General features: G+C 38.5%; 1 protein-coding gene across 3 annotated transcripts in view; it reads right to left on the reverse strand.

Moving 5' to 3' along the window:
- Gap43 (growth associated protein 43) overlaps nucleotides 1–21730 on the reverse strand; it is a 108961-nt gene that overhangs the window by 17280 nt on the left and 69951 nt on the right. The window contains exon 3 of one of the 3 annotated variants that reach the window (XM_048803280.1): nucleotides 341–420. The exons of the other annotated variants lie outside the window; for them this stretch is intronic. Coding sequence (XP_048659237.1) covers nucleotides 356–420 — 65 coding nt within the window. The 3' untranslated portion in view covers nucleotides 341–355. Of the gene's footprint in view, nucleotides 1–340; nucleotides 421–21730 lie in introns of those variants that run through there. 3 annotated transcript variants of the gene reach the window in all.

A 21730-nucleotide genomic window follows, 5' to 3' on the forward strand; every position in this document is an offset into this window, starting at 1 on the left:
AACCATAATCCAAGATTTAATTCTACATTATCTTTATAGACTTTTTATCAAAAAAACTTATAATCCCTAATAACTTCAGTCCTAAATTCTACCCAGATAGCTAGTAAATTTATCACTGTCATATTCTTAATCCTTAGACACCACTATAAGCATATTACTTTTTTTAGTCACAAAGTTTTAATGATTCCTTCTGTCAGATGCATCAAGTTCCAGATGCCATTGTCAAATATGTCTCTATATCCTTGGCTCCACTCCTAACTTCAATATTATATTTTAATCTCTACTGAACATCATCTGATCACTATCACTGCAAATATAACAAGATTGACCTTATCATTCTCCCAAAGATCCAAGTTTAAAATCCCCTTTCTCCATATGTATCTGTATCTGTTGATTCTTCTTTCTCCAAGGCACACCTCTCTGAATGAGGCCATAAAATAGAAAATATGTAGATAAATAAATAAGAATTGTACTGATAAAGCCAATGAAAAACATGCCAGATTCACAGGGAATAGAGGCTTGCTATAAAACTACTGCTTGGCATGGCGCCAGTAGTAAGCAATGGGAAGAGGTGGCAGTGGCTGGGGGTTGTACATCACAAGTACATGGTTAAGGTCAATAGTCCAGCAGGAGGTAAATTGCAGTGGTAGTCCATAAGCAACAAGCATTGGAGCCTGGCAGATGACAGCAAATAGGAAGGGGCCAGTGCAGACGACTATGGGCATTTAGGGAAACCTACCAGTAAGAAAAAAGGGCTCTTAATCACAGATCTAAGAACAATATTTCTGTCTCTAATAGGATGAGTGAACATAAGATAGACCTTAGTCTCAGAGAAAGCAGAATCTCATAAAGAAATGAGTGAAATAGGGATTTAGGTAATGCAAACTAAGCAGAAGTCTAGTTTGTGGAACTGGTCTCAATTAAGAGACCAATTATTAATGGGCACAAGTTGACATGATGCTGAGACAACTGAGTGAGGGTCTTTAAATTGCCCTTGCCTAGGAATGAAGATGATACTGATTCCAAAGCCAGGTATAGAACTAAACCTGAAAAAGAGGTGATGAGTGACCTCTTCAGTGGGACCTAGAGGGATGCATGACCATATTACACCAACTTGACACTTCAAGATGTGAGAAGACACCAGTAACTGACCAACTCAGTCATTTCTTAACATTTCTTTCTGCTCCCAAGGTGGCCCTCTTCAAAACTTCTCCGCTATGAATAGTGAGAGCTAAAATACTTAATTAATGTTAATGGATGATAAAAAAGGAAGGAGATGTTGCTGCCCAAACAAATTCTCTGATACCACTGATTATGAAACAGGATATAATTTTCTTTGTAATTTAAATGAAAGTATACTAAATTTAAAATTTGTGTCATACTAGCACTATAATTTTGCCTGGGCATGTTTAAGGTCTGCTGTCTGATTCATATGTCATTATCGATGCAGACTTGGGTCATAAAGGAGTAATAAGAAAGCTTTCCAAATCATCCAGTTCCCCCAAGTTACCTTGTCTAATTATTGAGATCAAAGATGGATAAATAATAAACACAGAAAAAAATGAGTTAATTTTGTTTTTAAGGTCTTATGAGATCTTAGAAGGCAAATCAGTGAATTCAGGGAGGTATCATAATAAATGTGGGGGAAAGATAATATAGCACATACTCAGATGTGAGAGAAAGTGAGGAAAATTTTTTTATTATTGACGTAAACTTTAGTGTACAAAATATAGAAAAACATTCTATGGAGTGTTAACACCTTCTAGTCAGAGACCACCAGGAGCACATATGTAGTAGAACACGATTGGGTTTATTGATAGTCTGTAGCCAGGATGAACATATACCATGGAGAACCACAAGACTTCTCAGAAAGGATTAGGAAGGACTTGGTGTGAGTGTTAGATGGTTGGGAGATGAATTCAAGGGAGCAGAACACAGTACTACATTGGAATACTGTCATGAAATGAGTAATTTTACGATTGATCATTCCAATAAATATCATCTAAAAAGAAGCCATCATGAAGAAAGCATTTTTATTCCTATTAGCCAGATGAAGGAAATATTTGGCCATGTTGTGTTTGGATAATGTTCATATTTAGTCTGTGCTCAGATATGATATTGGTGGTCATGTTTTGTCATGATGCACCACACAAAGCACCCTTGTCTGATGTTGGTATTTCATAAAACTGTTTACATCTACAGGAGAACGCTATTGCAGACTTGTGAGCACCAGGCCACATTTGAATGTCAGATGGCTGTTCTCTCTCTGGAGAAATAAAGGAGCTTTAAACTTGACTTTATCAGATCTGAGATGTCACTAAAGGGCCTTACTCATGTTCAACTATATTCCCCTCCATAGTTTCCCATCTAGTAATACTAAAAACGAGCAATTCCCCTGAGCAACATAGAAATGGAAATTACATTGATTGCCTGGAAAGAGTGAAAAAACTCTACCTGAACTCCGTGCCATCAGCTGAAGCCCTCTCCTGAAAATGTATTTACTGGCTCTTAAAGATGCTTAAGACTCCCAGTAGACTAATGGCACTATATTCTAATTTAAAATATTTTAATTAAATAAAATCCTTCATGAGGAAGAAATAACAAGCCAGATCAGAGTCTGTCACCTCAGTTGTCTTCTCATTGCACTGATCTGACAAGACAGTAAATTTGGGTTTTTTTTATCCTCTCTCTCTTCCCCTCCTTCCTTTAATGGCCTGTCAAAAGGAAACTCCATCCAGTGTTGGCATTAATGCCTGCTGTAAATAAAAAGGAAATGGAGGGAAAGAGGAGGAGGGAAGAGAGCAGGGTGTGTGATAGAAGTTAGATTTGCAGCTCAATTGCAAGGCATCTCTCAGAGTGTCTAGACACCAGCTGCCTGGTTACCATGGAAACCCACTAACTTTGGCTGATGGGCTGAGTGGTAACGACTCTCAGGAGATCTGGGTGGGAGCATAGTGGTGGCGGAAGAGGAAGGAAGGTTGGGGTGGTGGCACAGAGGGCGTTAGAGTAATGTGGGACGCAATAAGAGAAAACAAAATTGTCTCTGTGAAAGGGTAGCATGTCCGCCCATGCGCATCTACACGTGGAAACAAGGTACAAATCTGCCACACCCAGCAGGTGTCAGGACACAGGTTGCTAAAGATGAATAGCTGAGCTGGAACAATTACATTCCCATTCTAATCTCCTGCCCACAGTAAACCAAAGCATACCACGGTAAACAGACACAATCAGCAATTGTCCACCCAAGTCTCAGAAGGAAATTCTAGTCTCCAAGAATGATTGCCACTATTACAAGCACTCAGCAGATTCATCACAGCACTTTCCTCCCTTCTTGTTCCTCCCATTATCCCATGCCATCTGTGACAGTGGGCAGTCATTTGAAGAAGGAAGATGGTGGTGGGAACGCTGAAGGGGTGAATAAGAAATGAAGGGTTACTGGTTTAGGGTTAAATCATTGGGTATACAAATATAAATTGTTATCTTATTCATATATAGACTCTTGTTGTTAGAGTCCTCCAATCCATAGTGGAGAACTTTACAGTGGCTTGCTGGTGTCCTGGTCCTCTACTACCGGACCTTCCTTTTGGTTGGGATTTTCAGGTGACACAGGCACCCCCATCTTCTCACTCACCTAGTTTTCTTCCCATTCTCCCCTCCCTGCTCACCTTTTTTTGGAGGTGGGGGTAACCAGAGATTGATTTCAGGGGCACTCAGACACTGAGCCACATCCCCAGCCCTATTTTTGTATTTTATTTAGAGACAGGGTCTCACTGAGTTCCTTACGCCTTGCTTTTTTCTGAGGCTGGCTTTGAACTTGCAATCCACCTGCCTCACCCTCCCCAGCCACTGGGATTACAGGCATGTGCCACCACACCCCACCCACTGCCCACATCTTTCCACTCCACTTCCTAAGGGTTACCACACATAAACACACCCCACAGAGACCTCCAGGCCATTTGGGAATAATGAGCAGCCCTTCTTCACCAAAGCTTGTCTATAGTTACACAGACTAGATTTATTGTTTGTCTCTCAATGCTTTACCAATCATGGTGAGAATCCAAGACCCAACAGCTTTATTCTGGGTCACAAAAATCTTCTAAATGGGCCAAGCAAGTAGATGGCATGAAATTTAATTCTTAGACTCTGATTGATCATGACCAACAGAGCCTGAGTCAATCAATCTATCTACCTATCTATCTATGTTGCTTTTAATATATTAACATGTTCTTATGTGTTAGTTATAGTTTTATAAATAGCTCCCATATGAAAACATGTCCCCATAACATTAAGCTATAATCAACATGTGAGCAGTTTCAACATACTAAATAAAAATGGCTAGAGGTAAATGCTGAATTAACTGCAATTTAGAGTACAACACAAAACTTTCAATACACCAGACTCTCTATTAGACATTGAAGCTTTGACTGAGTGATTCACCATGAAGAAAGGCAGCTCATTTGCAAGCAGAGGTGTGTTCTGCTATCTATTAATAACCAGGGCAGAACTACCAGTGGTTTGGATTAAGAGATGAAACTATTTCCTCCCCATGGCTTGTCCTCTGTGCAGGTGAGATTGCAAAGCAGTGAGGCTAGTGCCTCACAGATTGGATACCCTAGTGCCACAGACAAAACTCCAGTTGTTGTCACTGTGCACTGCCAAATTCTTCCCATCATTAGGAGGGATGGCACTATGTGTGAGAACTCTGTGGGTCACCAGAGAACTTGTAGGGGCAAAGGGCGATCGGGCAACATCTGCCCAGGTGGCTGAGAGGAAGTTTCTTCAGTGGTGATAAAGAAGAAACCAATCGAATGTGAGTGATTCAGGGTCACCTTTGCCACCTTTGCCACATCAGAATCAACTACTTTGATTCTAAATAGTCACAACCAATAGTGCTGCCTGACATATTTATCTGCTAGGTAACTTCTTTGCCTTTTAAATGAACAAATGTCTACTGACATTTGTCTACCTGTTCAGGTTCCTGGGGATACAGCAGTGTGCCAGACAATACTAAAGCCCCAAATGCGGGATCCTCATGGGGCTTATATTATACCATAAATAGACAGTAGGTAGGTAGGTAGGTAGATAGATAGATAGATAGATAGATAGATAGATAAAAATATGAGAGGTCCCCTAGTGGAAAGAGGGTCATGACATTTTAAGGACTTGGCTGTTATTGAAGTCTTATGGGTGCTAGATAAAGCAAGATGTGCTGAGATTCTAGAGACAGTCTGAGGCAAAAAAGATTTTCTTATAAAATGAAAAATATGAATCAGGGATAATTCTAAGCCCTATGGGGCCTAAGCACAAGGAAAAGATGATTCGACCTTTTCTGAGATGAGGAAGACTGGTAGAGGAGCAGGGTTAGAGAAAAAATTGGAGTTTGGTTTTCAAAATGGTTAGTTTGAGATGTCTGTCATACATACAGGCTGACATGTAAAAGGGGCAGTTCTCTGGAGTCGGGGGAGAGTTCTGGGCTACAGATAGAACCCTGGGTTTTTCATGCTGTGATATTTAAAGCCATGAACTGGGTATAGTCACCAAAGACATAAATGTACACAGAGAGGGGATATCCAAGAACAACATTGTAGGGAACTCAAAAATTTAGAAAGCCGGGAGATAAGAAGGAAGGATGAAAGAAAGTGAACAGACTATTCAGTTGGTAAGGAAAAAAAAATCAAGAATAGCTAATGTACAGGAAGAGCAGTAATGAAAGTGTTTCAGAGAGAACAAAGTGACCAACCATCCAATGCTGGGCAGAGGAGAGGAGGCCTTAGGGCTATCCACTGGAGTTTAGCAATCTCATTTGTGACCTTGGCAGGAGTTGTTTCCCTTGAAGGTGGAAGTGTAGATGGACTTGTTGTGGGAACAGGAGAGAAGAGGAAGAAGCAAGCTGGAGATGTGCATATGGACAACCCTAGTGGGGATTACAGACCCTAGTCCAGACTTGGGAGCTAGACTACCGAGTTTAAATCTGAAACCTGCCATTTCCCATGTGATACCTTAGGCATGTTAGGTGACCTCTCTGTACCTTGATTTCTTCATCTATAAAAATTGCAGGTATCGTACTCATCTCATAGTGTTACGGTAAAGGATGACACATGTAAACTGCTGAAATGATATACTCAGTGTTAACTAAAACTGTCTTTATTGTCACTTCTCCTAATCCTTAAAAAAGGTGGGGTTCTTGAAAACCAATTCTATTATCAATTCTGGAGACTAAAATCATAAAAATTGATGCTTGAGCAACTATGATGAAAATTCTGCCAATGCAGATCTACTTCCACTGTGCTTTATGACACATTTGGATTGAACCACCTCAAAGAGATGTCATATTCCATTCTTCACAGAGTACAGGTTCAAATTTTAAAGAGCATAGTCTAGTGATATCCAGAGGATTAATGAAGACTGGTTGAGAAGCAGTGAATTTAAGATTTTCCCAGCACTAATATTCCTTACTCTGAAAGATCTCAAAGACTTCTTTTCTGATCACATTGAACCTCAGTGGCAGTTTACATAGAAAGTACTTTGAAATGCATAATATTCAAAATGGTAAGGCAGATATTTCCATGTTATAAAAACAGTGCATCTAGCATTCTGTCAAAAAGAAGTCTTTATCAACAAACCCTTCTGCTTTATAATAAAAATTGACATTTGTATAATGGTCCTGAAACATTTTATTACTGTGATTGCTGTATTTCTAATCTAGTGCATGGTTTATCATATCCCAAATCTTTCCCAACTGGAAATTCAATAATGATATAGATGGCAATTATGAATCAAAATGTTCTATTAAGCAGGATGTTCCATTTCCCCAATTACGGTGGATCACATAGGATTTACTGTAAAAATGTTTTGTTTTGGTTTTTTTTTCTATTTCAAGGACACTCATGTTAAACAACAAAGGGAGAATGAAAGTAATTATAAAGAGGAAACAAACATGAGTCCCTATTGTGTTCGTTCATGCTAGCTCTGTGGCCTACAATATGTCATTTGAGTTCTCCTGCTCCTGTTTCCTCATCTGTAAAAATGAGTCCAGGATACCCCTTATCCTAGAATCATTGTGAGAAGTCAACAAAAAACTTCCTGTAGAGTATTTAGCACAGAGACTGGCACAAATAAAAACTATCTGCCCTTTTCTCCTCATCAGTATAATTATTGCCATTTTAATTACTCTATGTGAGGACCTAATAAGCAAACACCAGATCAAAGACTGAGTAATTCGAAGCTATCAAATATGTATTAGGTTGGCTTCACATTTTAATTAAGGCTCGAGTTAATATTAGAAATATAGAGTCACCATTGTTTTTGGGAGGAAGACTCAATTAATTATAGGAGCTCAATAAACATTCAGGGTATGCAATATATTCACATGGATTTATTCCAGATGGATGGCTTTTAGGGTGGTACTGGAAAAAACAGTCTCCACTTGGACTTCTGGGATGCTTGCAACAGAGGCAGCAGCCACTGGGGCTTCAGGAGACATTCTTGAGAATGCCTTCTGAATGACTGCACCCCCCTGAAGTGACAGGGGACAAATGGCCACTGTCTCTCCACGCAGCTTAGCTTCCCATAGCCTCTACCCTCCCACCAGGCCGCCAGGCACGTGCCAACAATGAGCTCCCTGCCTCACTGGGATCCTCAGCCCCATTAATAAGCCCTGGAAGGCTGATAATTGGGGATTTGTGGTGCCTGCAGCCTTTCAATAAGCCAGGTTGTTATGGAAACCAGAAGCAGACCTCCATGTCCATATTATTGATCCTTAAAAAAAAATAAAATAAAAATGAAGAACTGGGGAGGACCATTTCAATACATCCTCTTCCACCTCACGCCTGCTCCCATCATGTTATTTTAGAAGTTTACTACCAATTTACACACATGAGAATTCACAACTCTTCTCCTTTGGTTTCTTTCTCAGCACTCTCCCATCTCTTTCTTAATTACAAATGAATGTTTTTTTCACCTCTGGCAGAAAAATCAGCTGAGCAAGGAACCAAAGGAACACCAGAGCAGACACTCTAAATCTAATTTAACACCATGGCATTAATTCTAATTATTTGAGCCAAGAAAATCAGCAATGAATATCAATGTGCTTTCTTCACCATTAAAAAAAAAAAGATAATTGAACAGAATTAAGAAATGACTTCAGAGTTTCCCCCAAGTCTCTCAAGACAATTGTGCAGTATCAAGATGGCCACCCCCTACATTGAGTCATGGTAGTGAGTTCAAGGAAGGGGAGTCCAACTTGCAAACTGTCAGCGTAAAGGGGGGCTGTTTTCTGCATTACCTTTAAAAATCAGCAGACAACCTCCTTACCATAAAAATCCAATTATTCCTTTCAGTTAATGAATTCAGGCATGATGCCAGAGCATACCTGACTGGGAGGACAATAAATAGTACTAAATGAATCCTGCCTGGAGGCTGCTGTGGGCCTAGAGTCCCTGATTCTGAAAAGACCAGGGTACCATTGTTTCTTGCTGAACTTCCCATCTCCTGCCAGCAGAGGGCACCAGTGTAATACCATTCCCAGCTGCGGAGCCTGGGTGGCAGGCACACACCAGCTATCTCTCCAGGAAGGACTCCCAGAGACTATGTGTGATAGGGTAGGAACAACTTACTGCGACTGGTTCCTACTATAACGCTGTCTTGCAGTTTAATTCTTACTTTTTTTGGTCTGTAAATTTATCAGAAAGTAAGTCTAGAAATACTGTTAAAATCAGCTGAATAAATAAAGTACAATTATTATTAATCTTTGGACTAAATTTAGTGTGGATGGTCATTTGTAGAGACCTTGTAAAGACATCAAAATCATTTTAGGAGCAAATATAATAACTTCAACCACCTCCTCTTTGAAGGCTCTAATCACATCAAGGTGCAAAGTATCACAGCTCCCCTCACTGACACAAGCTATTGAGGCTGCCCTGCTCATCACTGTTCCATAATGATGTCCATTTCTTTCCTTCAGGCCCCACCTGCCATCCTGTCCTCTGAATCACTTTTCCCCAATTACAGACTGCAGCTTACAAGCAGGCACAAACTTACATTGATCTTGACTAGCCCTGAGTTCTTTCTCTTTTTGTCTTAAGAGACTTACTTTTGTTCTCCAACCAGGTTGTAACATCTATGATAAAAGATATTCATCACTTTTATACAGCTACATCCTGCTTAATGCTTAGTGCATAAAGGGAATGATACAGATTAATTAGTACAAATTATTTCAATGACAGTCAAATAAAATCCTTGGGACATCTGGATTCATCTTCTCTACTCTGATTCTAAATTAATATGTGACCATGGACAGACCATGCATCCTGAATCCTGGAACAAGCTTCATCTTTCACACAAACACACACATATACAACCTCTCCTAGAGATTGTTCAAATATAGTTGATCTAATCTTCATGAGTAATGGTCCCAGATGGGTGTCTGATGAAAGACAGGGACATTATCCTAAGAAAATCCTCTCTAGGCACGCACACAGTATAACATGTTGCAAATTATTTCAGGAGATGAAACCTTTCTGAAACCCTCCAATTTCCAGGTTTAGGCAATTATAACTTTCCTTTCAGTTGTAAGACTGTAAGATTAAAATCCAAGATATGACAGTTTATGCCAATGACAGTTTATGCCAGTATTTACCTAGAAAGAGTATATTAGCTGTATCCCCTAAGGGTTCCCGACATTTTTTATCGAATCCTTGGACTGCAGTTTCTGAGGGACCAATTATATGAAGCCTAAATTAATCTTAACATCACTACCTGGTGGCCTTGGCTAACATCCAGGTTCAATCATTACTGATAATGTAAGGAGTTGGGAATGTTGCTGAGCTACAAAGTAGGCCAAATAGAATCGTCTCTGACTCCCAGAAGAGACTGCAAATCATGTGTCTCTCTTGCCGGTCATAAATCAAGTCATATTTGCACATTAGTTTCTGTTATGAAATCAGAGATGTAGTCCAAGGAGGAAAGAAAGTTTTCCAATAGCTTCAGTTGAAAGGAAGAGAAACAATAGTGATTTTTCTATTAGGCACTTACTATGTGCTCAATAAAACACCATAGCAGGCACTTTACATGTAATCTATTTAATACCAACAACCATTAGGTTCAGCAATGAGGGTATTCTATTACTTCAGGATGATAAAACTAATGTTTCAGCTAGTGACATAGAGCTGGTTAGGGACAGTGCCTTTGCTTCATACATATAGTTTTAATTCTAACACCTGTGATTTTTCTCTTGCATTGCTGCCAAAGAAGAGACTAAACCCAGGGCTGCTATAATTCTATTATTACAGTATTCATTGAATAATAAATTTTCTTTTGTAGTACTTTATACTTTTTGAAATACTTCACTCAGGATCTCTTTATTTACTGGATGAGAGAAGCTTTTTGACTAACTATTTTATCTATGGGTGGAAGAGAGACAACGCTTGCTTTTACCATCTCCACTTTGAAGATCTGATCAGATGATCCTGTATGGAAAGAGGTAATAGCAGTATGAGGAGTAATTATTTCAGATCAGCAGAGGAAAAGTGAGACTAAATGATGTTAGTCGAGGGCTTACTCTGTACCAAATTCTTCAGACGTATTACACCATTAAATCCTAACAACTGCACAAGGCAGACTTCCTTATTTTCATCTTATAGATAAAGAGACTGGGGTTTGAACAAATCATTCGAACTTGCAGCGAGAAACCTGGAACTGAACCCAGGACTGTGCAATTCCAAGACGGCTTCTCCAAGAGGCATTCTAAGTGAAAAAGTATTTCTCAAATATTCCTTGGAATCCACAATACATTAGTAAAAACATAGGCTTATAAATATGGGGATAATGAAGCTCGACTCCTCTTTTCCTGACTGGAAGCAAGCAGAGGCAGTGGCTCTTGGATTGTGAGGCAGGGCTGGCTGGGCACTGATGCTGCAGAGGGCTCAAATGTGTGTGTGTGTGTGTGTGTGTGTGTGTGTGTGGTGTTGGTTGGGGGGCGGGGGTCTCTCCTTGGGGAGCTGGGCCCCATCTGCCACTTAGATCTGCTCAAAGACAGAAAATCCATTTGCCAGGAGCCCTTCAGGGCCTGCTGTTTGAGAAGCCAAGAAGAGCAAGTGCTAGTGATGGAAGACCTCTTAAAAACTATCAGCTGTTACCACCGAGGAAGGTAAATTTGCCCTGCTGGTGGCCAGGGAGCTTGTTGCAGCAGAGCTCTGGGGGATCCTGCGTGCATCTCGTCCACCTGCCTGTTCCTGCTCTTCACTGCCCCTCTGGCCCTGCTTCTCCCAAGCCTCAAACTTCTTCCCTCTCACCTCCACTTTCTCTTTACTAGCCTTCTTTCTCCTTTTGCTCCTTTGTTATTCTTTTTACTTCCTCTGATACTTCCATTTCTGGTTCCTCCCATTTTTCTCCTCCCTCTTCTTCCTCCCCTGTTGTACCCCATTCCTCTTTTCCTCTTTAATTCATTAACAGTCCCCATCCGCACCCTGCCTGCTTCTTCCTAGGAACCCACACTTATTTATTCTGACCAATTTTTCTTCTGAGTCAAATACCCTCCTTTATACTCAGAGTGTCTGGGTGCCTGGGAAATATCTAGAAATAGGTCATGAGAAGGAAGTTGCTGATTTATAACATTTAAAAGAAATGGGCCATAAGCAAATAAAAATAGACAACCCTTCCTTTAAGTCAGGTTTCAAATTCGAAAAATGAAGTTGTTCCTTCCCTTCAAAGCTATTTATGAAGAGAAATCTCTCCACTGGAGAAATTGATACGACCAGTCAATCAGTGGGTGTTCATTGAGGATCTTCTATGTGCTAAGCTCTATTCAGAGCACTGTGCTAAAAGATGTCAAGCTCCTACCTTTAAGGAACAGAAAGTCTGTGACAGAGAGACAATAAACACTTCATAGAGATAAACAGTCATTCTAGACTTAAAAAATGCTACAGAGAAAATAAATTGGTTATTGTGGTAGACTTCATAAGGTGGGCAGGCATGGCTCTGTTCTGACCAAAAGGTCAGGAAAGTCATCTCAGATCAGGTGACATTCAAATGGAACCCTACATGCAAAGAGGCAGTCATGAGGAGAGCAAGGGAGGAAGCAAGTGCAAAGGTCCTGGGATAGGAATGAACTGAGTGCTTCCGAGACATTAAGGAAGCTAATAATGCTAGTGAGGAGTGCAGATGGGAAGAGCAGAAGAACCTAAAATCAGAAAGAAGAAGTCAGATCACAAGGTGCCTCATCAGCAATGGTGAAAATTTAGATCTTATTCAGTTCAGAGGTAAACTTTAGTAGGTTTTATTCATATGGGTACAGATTTGTGGCTTTGGATGAGTGGTCTTCAGAGAAGTCTACCAGAAATCCTAAGAATATGGAGACCCTTAAACACAGAGCTAAAGTTATTGGAACTATTTTTGTCCATTTGGGTTGTGTCACATAGTGATGTGAATCACTGAAGTGACATTTAGGATGTCAATACTTGGAGTTAAACAGGAACTGGCCCCATTGCCTATGAGTCTTTTCCTTTGGGGCAGCTTCTCAGACAGACACAAACACCTAGAGTCTACTGGGACCAAAGAGTGGGAGGAAAACAGATGACAGATTATTTTTTTAAATTTTTTTTCAGATAGATTTGGGCTTTAAATTTCTAGAAATCTTTTTTTTTTTTTTTTGTATTTCAAAATTATACTGTAGAATTCCTTAAATAATATACTATAAGAAATAATATTTTGTTTATGTAATTATATTGTGAATTGGAATACAACTAAAAATATTATTGTATCATTAATCTGTTTCTTTTTCTTAAAGATCCAGAAGTCATGGATATAGTAATTTACTCAGTCTTGGTTAGTAACCCAGGGTGAATCCCCTAAATTCCATTTGCATATGATTTGCACTGTAAACAAATTCTTAGAATCTGAACAATTTCTATACTGTATCTGGGAAGACCATTTGTTTGGAAAATAAGCAATTCAAACTAAGGACAGAGAAGATGGCTACATGGAAAGATGAGTTCTGAATAGCTTAGCTGAAATGAGCCATTCCAAAATTTAAGATCTTTTGAATTTGGCCTTGAGTTTAGAGCAGTTAATTTTTAACAGTACTGGTTAAAAATGTAAAAGTTTTATCAAGATCCAGAAATAGTTTAGACAGGGTATAGAGGATTGTGAGATGGTGGAGGACCCAGATTCCTGCCAACCTGGCCTCTGTAGAACAACCCAGTTCCCAAAATCCTACACCATGGAACTCAAGGGCTCCAGGAACAGAATTCAAAACTCACTGGTTTATGGCTTTAAAATAAGATTTTAGAAAGTACATTATCCTGTTACTTTATTTGTAAAATATTTAGAAAGTAAAGTTTGCATGGATTTCATACTATTAGAACTAAAATAACATAGGATATTGTCTTATTACTTAATACAACATTTGGAGGTGACTGAGACCAATCCTATCCATGACTGAACAATAGGATTATAATACAGGTCAGTTTTCTGTGGGCCTAAATAAGACACATAATCTATGTAATACTTATTGTGACGATCAGTTTATATAAAATAAGATTAACTGACATTAATCATCTTTCTGGCCATATGTAGACAGAGAGTATCAGAGAAATTTCTTAAATTTGTGTTTTCAAAATGTAACTTAGAGCTCAGAGATGATTCATTTAGAGGGGAGGGGCAGAAGCAAAGGAAAAGGGACTTTGGACATCTCTAGCCTACTCTACTACCCCCATGTCTTCTTCAACCATAACATCAGAGCATCTCTGCTTTAGGGATGGAAATATAGATATATGGATTAGATAGATAGATAGATAGATAGATAGATAGATAGATAGATAGATAATTAACTCAATCTAATGGTGGCCAATCAGACTAACAATTTGGAAGACTTCTGCCCTCAGTAATTGCTGACTAATCTTATCCCACCCTCTGTGAATATTTTACAATGTTTCTCCTACCATTAAAATCAGTATAAGGAAAGAAAAGAGGTAATTCTTTGTCTGCATTAGAAATTAGAAAAGTCAGCAATGGTTGCAATTCAAACTGAATCCTGAACTCACCTCTGAAAAAATTAAAATAAAGCAACTTTCAGGGCAGGGGTTGTGGCTCAGTGGTAGAGTGCTTGCTTAGTGCACGTGAGGCACTGGGTTCAATCCTCAGCACCACATAAAAATAAAATAAAGGTATAAAAAAAGGTGGGGGAGAAACTTTCAATCCAATTCGAAAGATGCAACTTAGCTCACACTTTTGAGGACAATGTGTCCAGGCTCCAGAAGCAATTATTTTTCTTGCTGAATACCAGGTATAATTCTAAATTTTACCCTTTTCCTTAATCATTTGAACAAGTGAACGATGCTCAATATAAATGATTGCAAATGTTAAAGCTAGTTTTCATGGTATCACACACCTATGTACATAATTATGCAGTTCATAAATGGATATTTATGTGCTTCTATACCAAAACATTATTTGGGAGTTGATGATTGCTATTTTAGTATTTTATGAGTTACCAAATGTAAAATTAATTAAATCATTAAAATATATTGATTTCAGATATGCCAGAGCTTGTTCATGTATCATCATTGTCTATTTTGTATTTTTTATTTAGAGACAGGGTCTCACTGAGTTGCTCCTCAGTTCAATCACCAGTAACCCCACCACCCCATCCAGAAAAAAAAAATTGATGAGAAGCCACATGTAGCTTGTCTATCACCTGCGCTATCTCTTCTCAGGATGTGTGGAAGCCCAATTCTAAACACTTAGCCCAATCGTTGACTTCTAAGGAAAAATTGCTAACATCACATTCTAACTTCTTGTTCAGTGGCAACATATCAGTGGCCTGAAATCAGCCACAACGGGAGTATTTACACCACAGATATTGGCAGACAATAAAATCAGGGCCTTTAAAAGTTTTTTTCCACTTGGTTTTCATCCTAGAAAAATATAATTACCCCCATGGAGTGAATGCTGCAGCCACACTGCTAAACTCTATGCTCTCTTAACGCTTTAAGTCAGAATAGAGTTTCACTCCACAGCCCTTTTTTTGTTTTGTTTTATTTTATTTTAAGAGACAGGGTCTTACTGAGTTGCTTGGGACCTCACTAAATTGCTGAGGCTGGCTTTGAACTCATGATCCTCCTGCCTCAGCCTCCCAAGCCGCTGGGATTATAGGCTTACGCCACAGCGCTCAGCTCTTTTTGTCTTTTTACCAATTACATGAGTTATTTCAAGTTGCAGTATAGGCATGTGGAAGAATCTTATCAATCATCCACTCTGTTGTGGTCAATAATCTGAATGGCTCACAGGCTGTACACAAATTATATTTGCATTACTGCAGAAAAGGGGAATAGACAATGGGGGTGAGAAAGAAAGCCTGCATTCTGAATCAACACTGTTGATTGGGAAATTCATCCTATAGTGGGCAGCAGCAGGTTGGGTAGACTCTGACACACCTTGTAAAGATTACTTGAATGTGTCAGATGAGGGAAAGGAGCCAAGGAAACTGGCAGATTATTCCTTCCCTGGGTGTACCTGTCACACACTGACAAGAGCCACCCACAGGTCACTCATGGGGCGGGAATGAAATTAATCATCTGCTTTTAGAAGGGAGCAGCCTTGCTTTCCTCTAGTTCTCAATATGTCTCTAAACATGATGCAAAATGCTCACATTGGTCTATGAAGCCCAAATTGGTTTGAATTCTGGCAACCACAGGGAAGACTTATGGCTCAGAGTTTCCAGTGAGCTTCTGTTCTCAGCATCCAAACTAGCAGAAAGGTTGGTGGCACTGGACCTTTTTGTTTGAGCAAGTGTCTGCTTCCTTTTGCTACTTAGCATCTGCATACGAAGTGAGATATTATAACTCAGGCTTTGTCAAACTCTTAGAAGTAGAAGTGATTTTGAGATATTATCTGTCAAATATTTTTTGTTGTTTTATGAAAGGGTAAACTCACACTCAGAGAACCTAAAGAATTTGTCTGCACAAAATTTTAAGGTTAGAATCCAGTCTTTGGGTAAGTTTAGGACTTTCTCTACTGAATGATACTACGTATTCCTTCTTAACTCATTCATCAAATACTTATTGATTATATCCTATCTCCGAGTCATTGAAATAGATGCAAGAGATTCAATATTCAACAAAACAGATCATGGAGCCTTTTCCACAGAGTGTTAATTTGAAATATTTCCTGCTAAACTATGACTTTTAAATTATTTGTATTTTTTTATTAATTCAAATAAAACGTGGCTTCTCAAGTTTTGTGATAAATGATATCCCTTTTCATTACTTACATTTTGTCCTTCAAGACTCAGATGATGAAACCTTTATACCAAGACATCTCCCTCTAATTAGCTTAAATAGAATTTTAATTGTTTGACACCATAAATTTCATCATTGATGGTCTTAGTCACAACTTCTGGTCTTCCCTATCCCATTGTAGATTGAACCAGCAGAGAAAGAACAATTATTCTCCACAGACACCCTCCAAACACTCTCAAACAGAAAGGTATTCCTGGAGCCATTCTCATTCCCATTCCCATTTCTTATTGCCCAAAAGGTGAAGAAAATGTGTAGCTCATTGTTCTTCTAGATTTTCTCCGATATCCTAAAGCCTTGGGAAGCCTTGCTACAAGAGAAGTACCCTTGTATTGAACATGATTTCTAAGGAAGGTAAATAGCCTTCGTTGTGTATGTTTTCCTCCCTAAAAATACTTTTAGAACTCCATTTCCCCTTCTTGGCCACATGATGTGAGATGATCAAACTGAAATATTTTATCTTCTGCCATCCCTGATTTTGCAACTTGAAAACTAAAAATAAGTATTAGAAATGATGAGGCTGGGCATGGTGGATCACACCTATAATTCCAGCAGCTTGAGAGGCTGAGACAGGAAGATCACAAGTTCAAAGCCAGCCTCAGCAATAGTGAGGCATTAAGCTACTCAGTGAGACCCTGTCTCTAAATAAAAAGATACAAAATAGGGCTGGGGATGTGTCTCAGTGATTGAGTGCCCCTGAGTTCAATCCCCGATAACCCCACTTCCACCATCCAGAAAAAAAAAGAAAAAAAAAAAAAAAAAAANTCTCACTAAGTTGTTGAGGCTGATTTTTTTTTTTTTTTTTTTTTTTTTTTTTAGATGGACATTTTAATTTTTTTTTATTGGTTGTTGAAAAACATTATAAAGCTCTTGACATATCATATTTCATACATTAGATTCAAGGTGGTTATGAACTCCCAATTTTACCCCAAATACAGATTGCAGAATCACATCGGTTACACATCCACATTTTTACATAATGCCCTATTAGTAACTGTTGTATTCTGCTACCTTTCCTATCCTATCCTCTACCATCCCCCCTCAGAAAATATAACTTTCAATTCTTTATTTTCATTGCTAGTGTAAAATGAATGTCTCAAGGAACGCCATTCAGATTTCCTTGTTGTCTGTTGGGCCTCCCATGTAACTATTTGCTTTCTTAGAGCTGACTTTTCTTAGATTATTTTCCACTCTATCCCAACTTCTCTACTATCAACCCCTTCCCCCAAACCCACTGTGTAATAAATAAGAAAATAAGAAACTACAGTAAGTGAGGTGGTTGAGACACCAAATACCCCACTCTGCAAAGATGCCTACTTGGTCTCCATAGCAAGCTTGCCTCTTGGACTAGGAAGGCAGAGAAGAACTAGGCAAACACACTTTCTTTACAGTATCTGAACTAAGGCCAAGAAAGAGAAAGCCTGACCTGAATCAGCAGACTCTCATCAAGAACCCAAATCTCTTGATTTTAGGTGACATTACTCTGTTATGCTAAAAATACAGAGCTATGGCTCCATACATATTCTGCAAGATATTGGATCTATTAAAAACATACTATCCATCAGCATTATGAAAACAACTATGACAGCTCTTTCAAATAAACCCCCAAATAGATATTTCTTAGAGAGCCAAGGTTTGTTGTTGTAAGACCGATAACTGGTAAAAGCTTTTATGAAGAAAATCATAGTTCAAAGTTTCTTGACCACATGAATTGAAATGAGGTTCAGTGCCTGATTTAGTTATTTTGTTGTATGGGGGTAGGATTGGAGATTAAACCCAGAGGAATTTTACCACTGAGCTACATTCCCAGTCCTTTTTTCCATTTTCCCTTTAAAACAGGATCTCACTGATTGTTTAGGAACTCTGTAAATTGCTAAGGCTGAGCCTCAAACTTGAGATCCTCCTATCCCAGCCTCCCGAGTTGCTGCTGGGATTACAGGTGTGTGCCACCACACCTACCTAGTCATTTTCTTTCTTTCTTTCTTCTTATTTTTTTTCCTTGTCTTTTGAGCCCAGGGACACCCTTTTAAAATATTTTATTTAGAGATAGGGTCTCACTAAGTTGCTTAGGGCTATGCTAAGTTGCTGAGCCTGTTTTTTGAACTTGTGATCCTCCTGCCTCAGACTCCCAAGCCACTGGGTTTATAGGCATTTGCCCCATGCTCAGCCCAGCTACCCATTTTCTTTCAACATAAAATTAAAACATGACTAAGAATGATGGCAAAAGGTACACAGCCTTTCAAACCCCCCACTTCTTTATGCTTTAAACCAGATAATTTGAGGAAATCTTCAAGGACATAGTTCTAGTAGCTTTAAGCAACACGATTGGTTTCCTTCTTCTCTTCCACTCTCTCTGGCTCCAGGAAGTGTTCATTCTTCATTTAATGAAATTGTGACTGAGAACAAAACAAGAGCAATGACCACTCAACACTCTCTAGTCCATTAGGTTCAGGGCTCTGCTCTTGCTCCATGGTTAGCCACAGGCTTATTGTGCAACTCTTGGGCTCTTTTTTCTTCCTTTTCTCTGTTTTTTAAAAATATGTCTAGAATTTTGTGTGTGTGTGTGTGTGTGTGTGAGAGAGAGAGAGAGAGAGAGAGAGAGAGAGAGAGAAGTTGCATGTACATGTAGAGAAAAAACTAAAATACTTATGAGTACCAATTATGTCTGAAAAACATTCTATGTGTTAAGAAATATTGTTTGATTCTCAGTGCCAAATATAATTTCACAACTTTAAAATTGGGGAGGCTACTTACATGCCCTTCTGTTTATTAGCTTCTTTTATGGGGTGATAGAAATAATTTAATGAATAATGAAAGAATAAACAGAAACCCTCAACAATGTGAGTTTTGCTGGGCACAGTGGCACATGCCTGTAATCCCAGCAGCTCGGGAGGCTGAGGCAAGAGGCTCACAAGTTCAAAGTCAGCCTCAGCAAAAGTGAGGGGCTAAGTAACTCAGTGAGATCCTGTCTCTAAATAAAATACAAAAAGGCCTGAGGATGTGGCTCAATGGTTGAGTGCCCCCAAAAGAAAAAAAAAAAGAAAAAAAGACAGGAAAATGCATTTCATGACTCTAAAACCAATTTCTTTATTCTCTCTGTGCTTGCTTCCTTTCTTAACTAAAGAAATAAAGACTGTTCTCCAAATTATCTTTTCTACTATTCTTTAATATTTTAGTTACGCATATCATAAGCTTTTCCAGATCCTTTGGAAATGTGCCAAAGAGGGGTAGGTAGATCTGACTAAGAAAATAAAAAAGATACTAATTCTAATAAGCTGAATTTAGGGTAGAAATTGTGTAGAATAAATAAAATTACTTTCATTCATTTGAGATATTAAGTTTTCAATTTCTAATTTTCAGTTCCTCCAGGCACAGTTGGCAAAATCAGTAATATTTCTGTTAAGAACAATCAATTTCATCTGGTCTTTATAGCTCTTTTAGGTCTAATAAAACAGCACTGGAAGTACTTCTGAAATGATAACCTAAGAATCAGAACTAGTTTAATATTCCTTTTAATTCTGAGATGATGGAACTGTGAGTGAATTATGATCCAGGATGATGGTAGTTATTGGATACCTATCTGTAAATATGATCGCTAATAATTCACAGATAAGAGTTGGGATTAAAAGATGACATTGCGGTCTTCAGACATTTCTTTTCTTTTTGTTCCTTCCAGAACAGCACTTGTCACAGATCAGCATGTGACTCAGCCACTAGACTGTTGTTTGTTTTCTGGTTCAACACATCTTAGCCATTGAGAATGATTAAGTGCCACATCATCCATAATCCTCAACTTCCTCATCTTTAAGTGGAGAAGGGGAAATTACATTATTTATACCACAGAGTGGTTATGACAATGAAATGGGATAATTCCTAGCACCTAATAAAGAGCTCATTAAATGCTACCTCTAGTTGGACTTTTACATTTTAATCCTTAAAATACTTGTAAAATTAACTATCTTATCCTGTCATTTGATGACACCCAGAGAAGCAATACATTGCCTAAGGTCCCAATTGGATGGCAGAAATATTATACCCAGAATCCTGATCTCCTTATTCCTGTCTAGTGTTCTTCCCCTACATACCTTATAGAACATTCTAGAATGGAGAACGCCCTATAAATGTCCCTATTAGTATCTCCCTGAAATAATTGGAAATTGTTGCAATTACCAAGATAAGGAAAGAAAAATGCAGCAATTGAGATAAAACAACAACTTAAATCAAGGCAAAAGTTAAGGTAAGGATTTAGAAGTCCATCAATTTGACCTCTGGTTTGTCATGGACTGTGTCTTTGGAAAGAACACCCAATGACTTTGCCTTCAGAATGTAAAAATAGTAAGGAAAATATTATCAAATGACACTGGATTATTCTCAAGAAAAGCCAATAAAAATGATTAGCAATATAGAAGTGTTCCGTAAAAGCTTAATAATCAACAGTATTTAAGCAGCATACCACTGAGTATCTGACAGGATGCCCATGTTTTATAAACAGCATTTATGGACTTTCACAACTCAAATGTTCTCTCTTTATGAGTTGCGTATAAATTTGGGAAGTGGTTGAAACCACATTTCAAATCAAAACCGTTTATGAGGCACCCTGCCAAATAAGTGTAAATATCCCTGGGAAATCTCACATCGAACACACAGCTCAGTAGAAATGGAGCTGTTTTTCTGGAAAGCTAAGAGGTGAATGGTTCCTTTGGGTCTTAGAAAAATGTCGTTCTGGGAAACATAAAGAATTTCCCTAAACCCAAAAATGTGGGCTGGGTATTTCATTTTTTTTACACATAATTATCATTCTAGATTTTGCATCTCTTCTTTATGCTAGTAATTTGGCTACTGTGATACACATTACATAAAACTTATTTAATAGCATAGATCAAAACTGCACCTTGGCCACTGAAGCACTCATTCATATTTTGTCCTGAAGTATATTAGCATACAGAGGTATTCCACACCTATTTGCATAATTTAATTGAGGTTATCAATGATAGTTTTAAAAGCTATCTCTTTAATTTCCACAACCAAATGAGAAACCTCTAAGATCAAAGGATCACATCATATTCATTTTTGTGACACCAATACCTAGCACAGCAGAAAGTTACTACAAATGGAAGGGGAAAAAGGAAAGAAAAATAGAAGGGAGAAGGACCATAAACAAAAGGAGAAGAAGAGAGGGAAGGAAGAAAAAGAAAAGGAGGAAGGACGAAGATACTAATTTTTCTATTACAATAGAGAATGGCAAACAGAAAATTTCCTCCTCCCCAGATCATTACTAATGAGCCCTATTTGAAAGATGTAATGAGACCATGAAAATAAAAAATGCAGCTAATATCAACCCACAGGACATCTAGAGTAACTCAGAGTTATACTTCCAACTAGCACCTATCAAATAACCAATCACCATCACTTGTTGACAGCCACATGGAAGGGTTACC

The sequence above is a fragment of the Marmota marmota genome, unplaced genomic scaffold (assembly GCF_001458135.2).
Source record: "Marmota marmota marmota unplaced genomic scaffold, marMar, whole genome shotgun sequence".
In the NCBI taxonomy this organism is placed as follows: domain Eukaryota; kingdom Metazoa; phylum Chordata; class Mammalia; order Rodentia; family Sciuridae; genus Marmota; species Marmota marmota.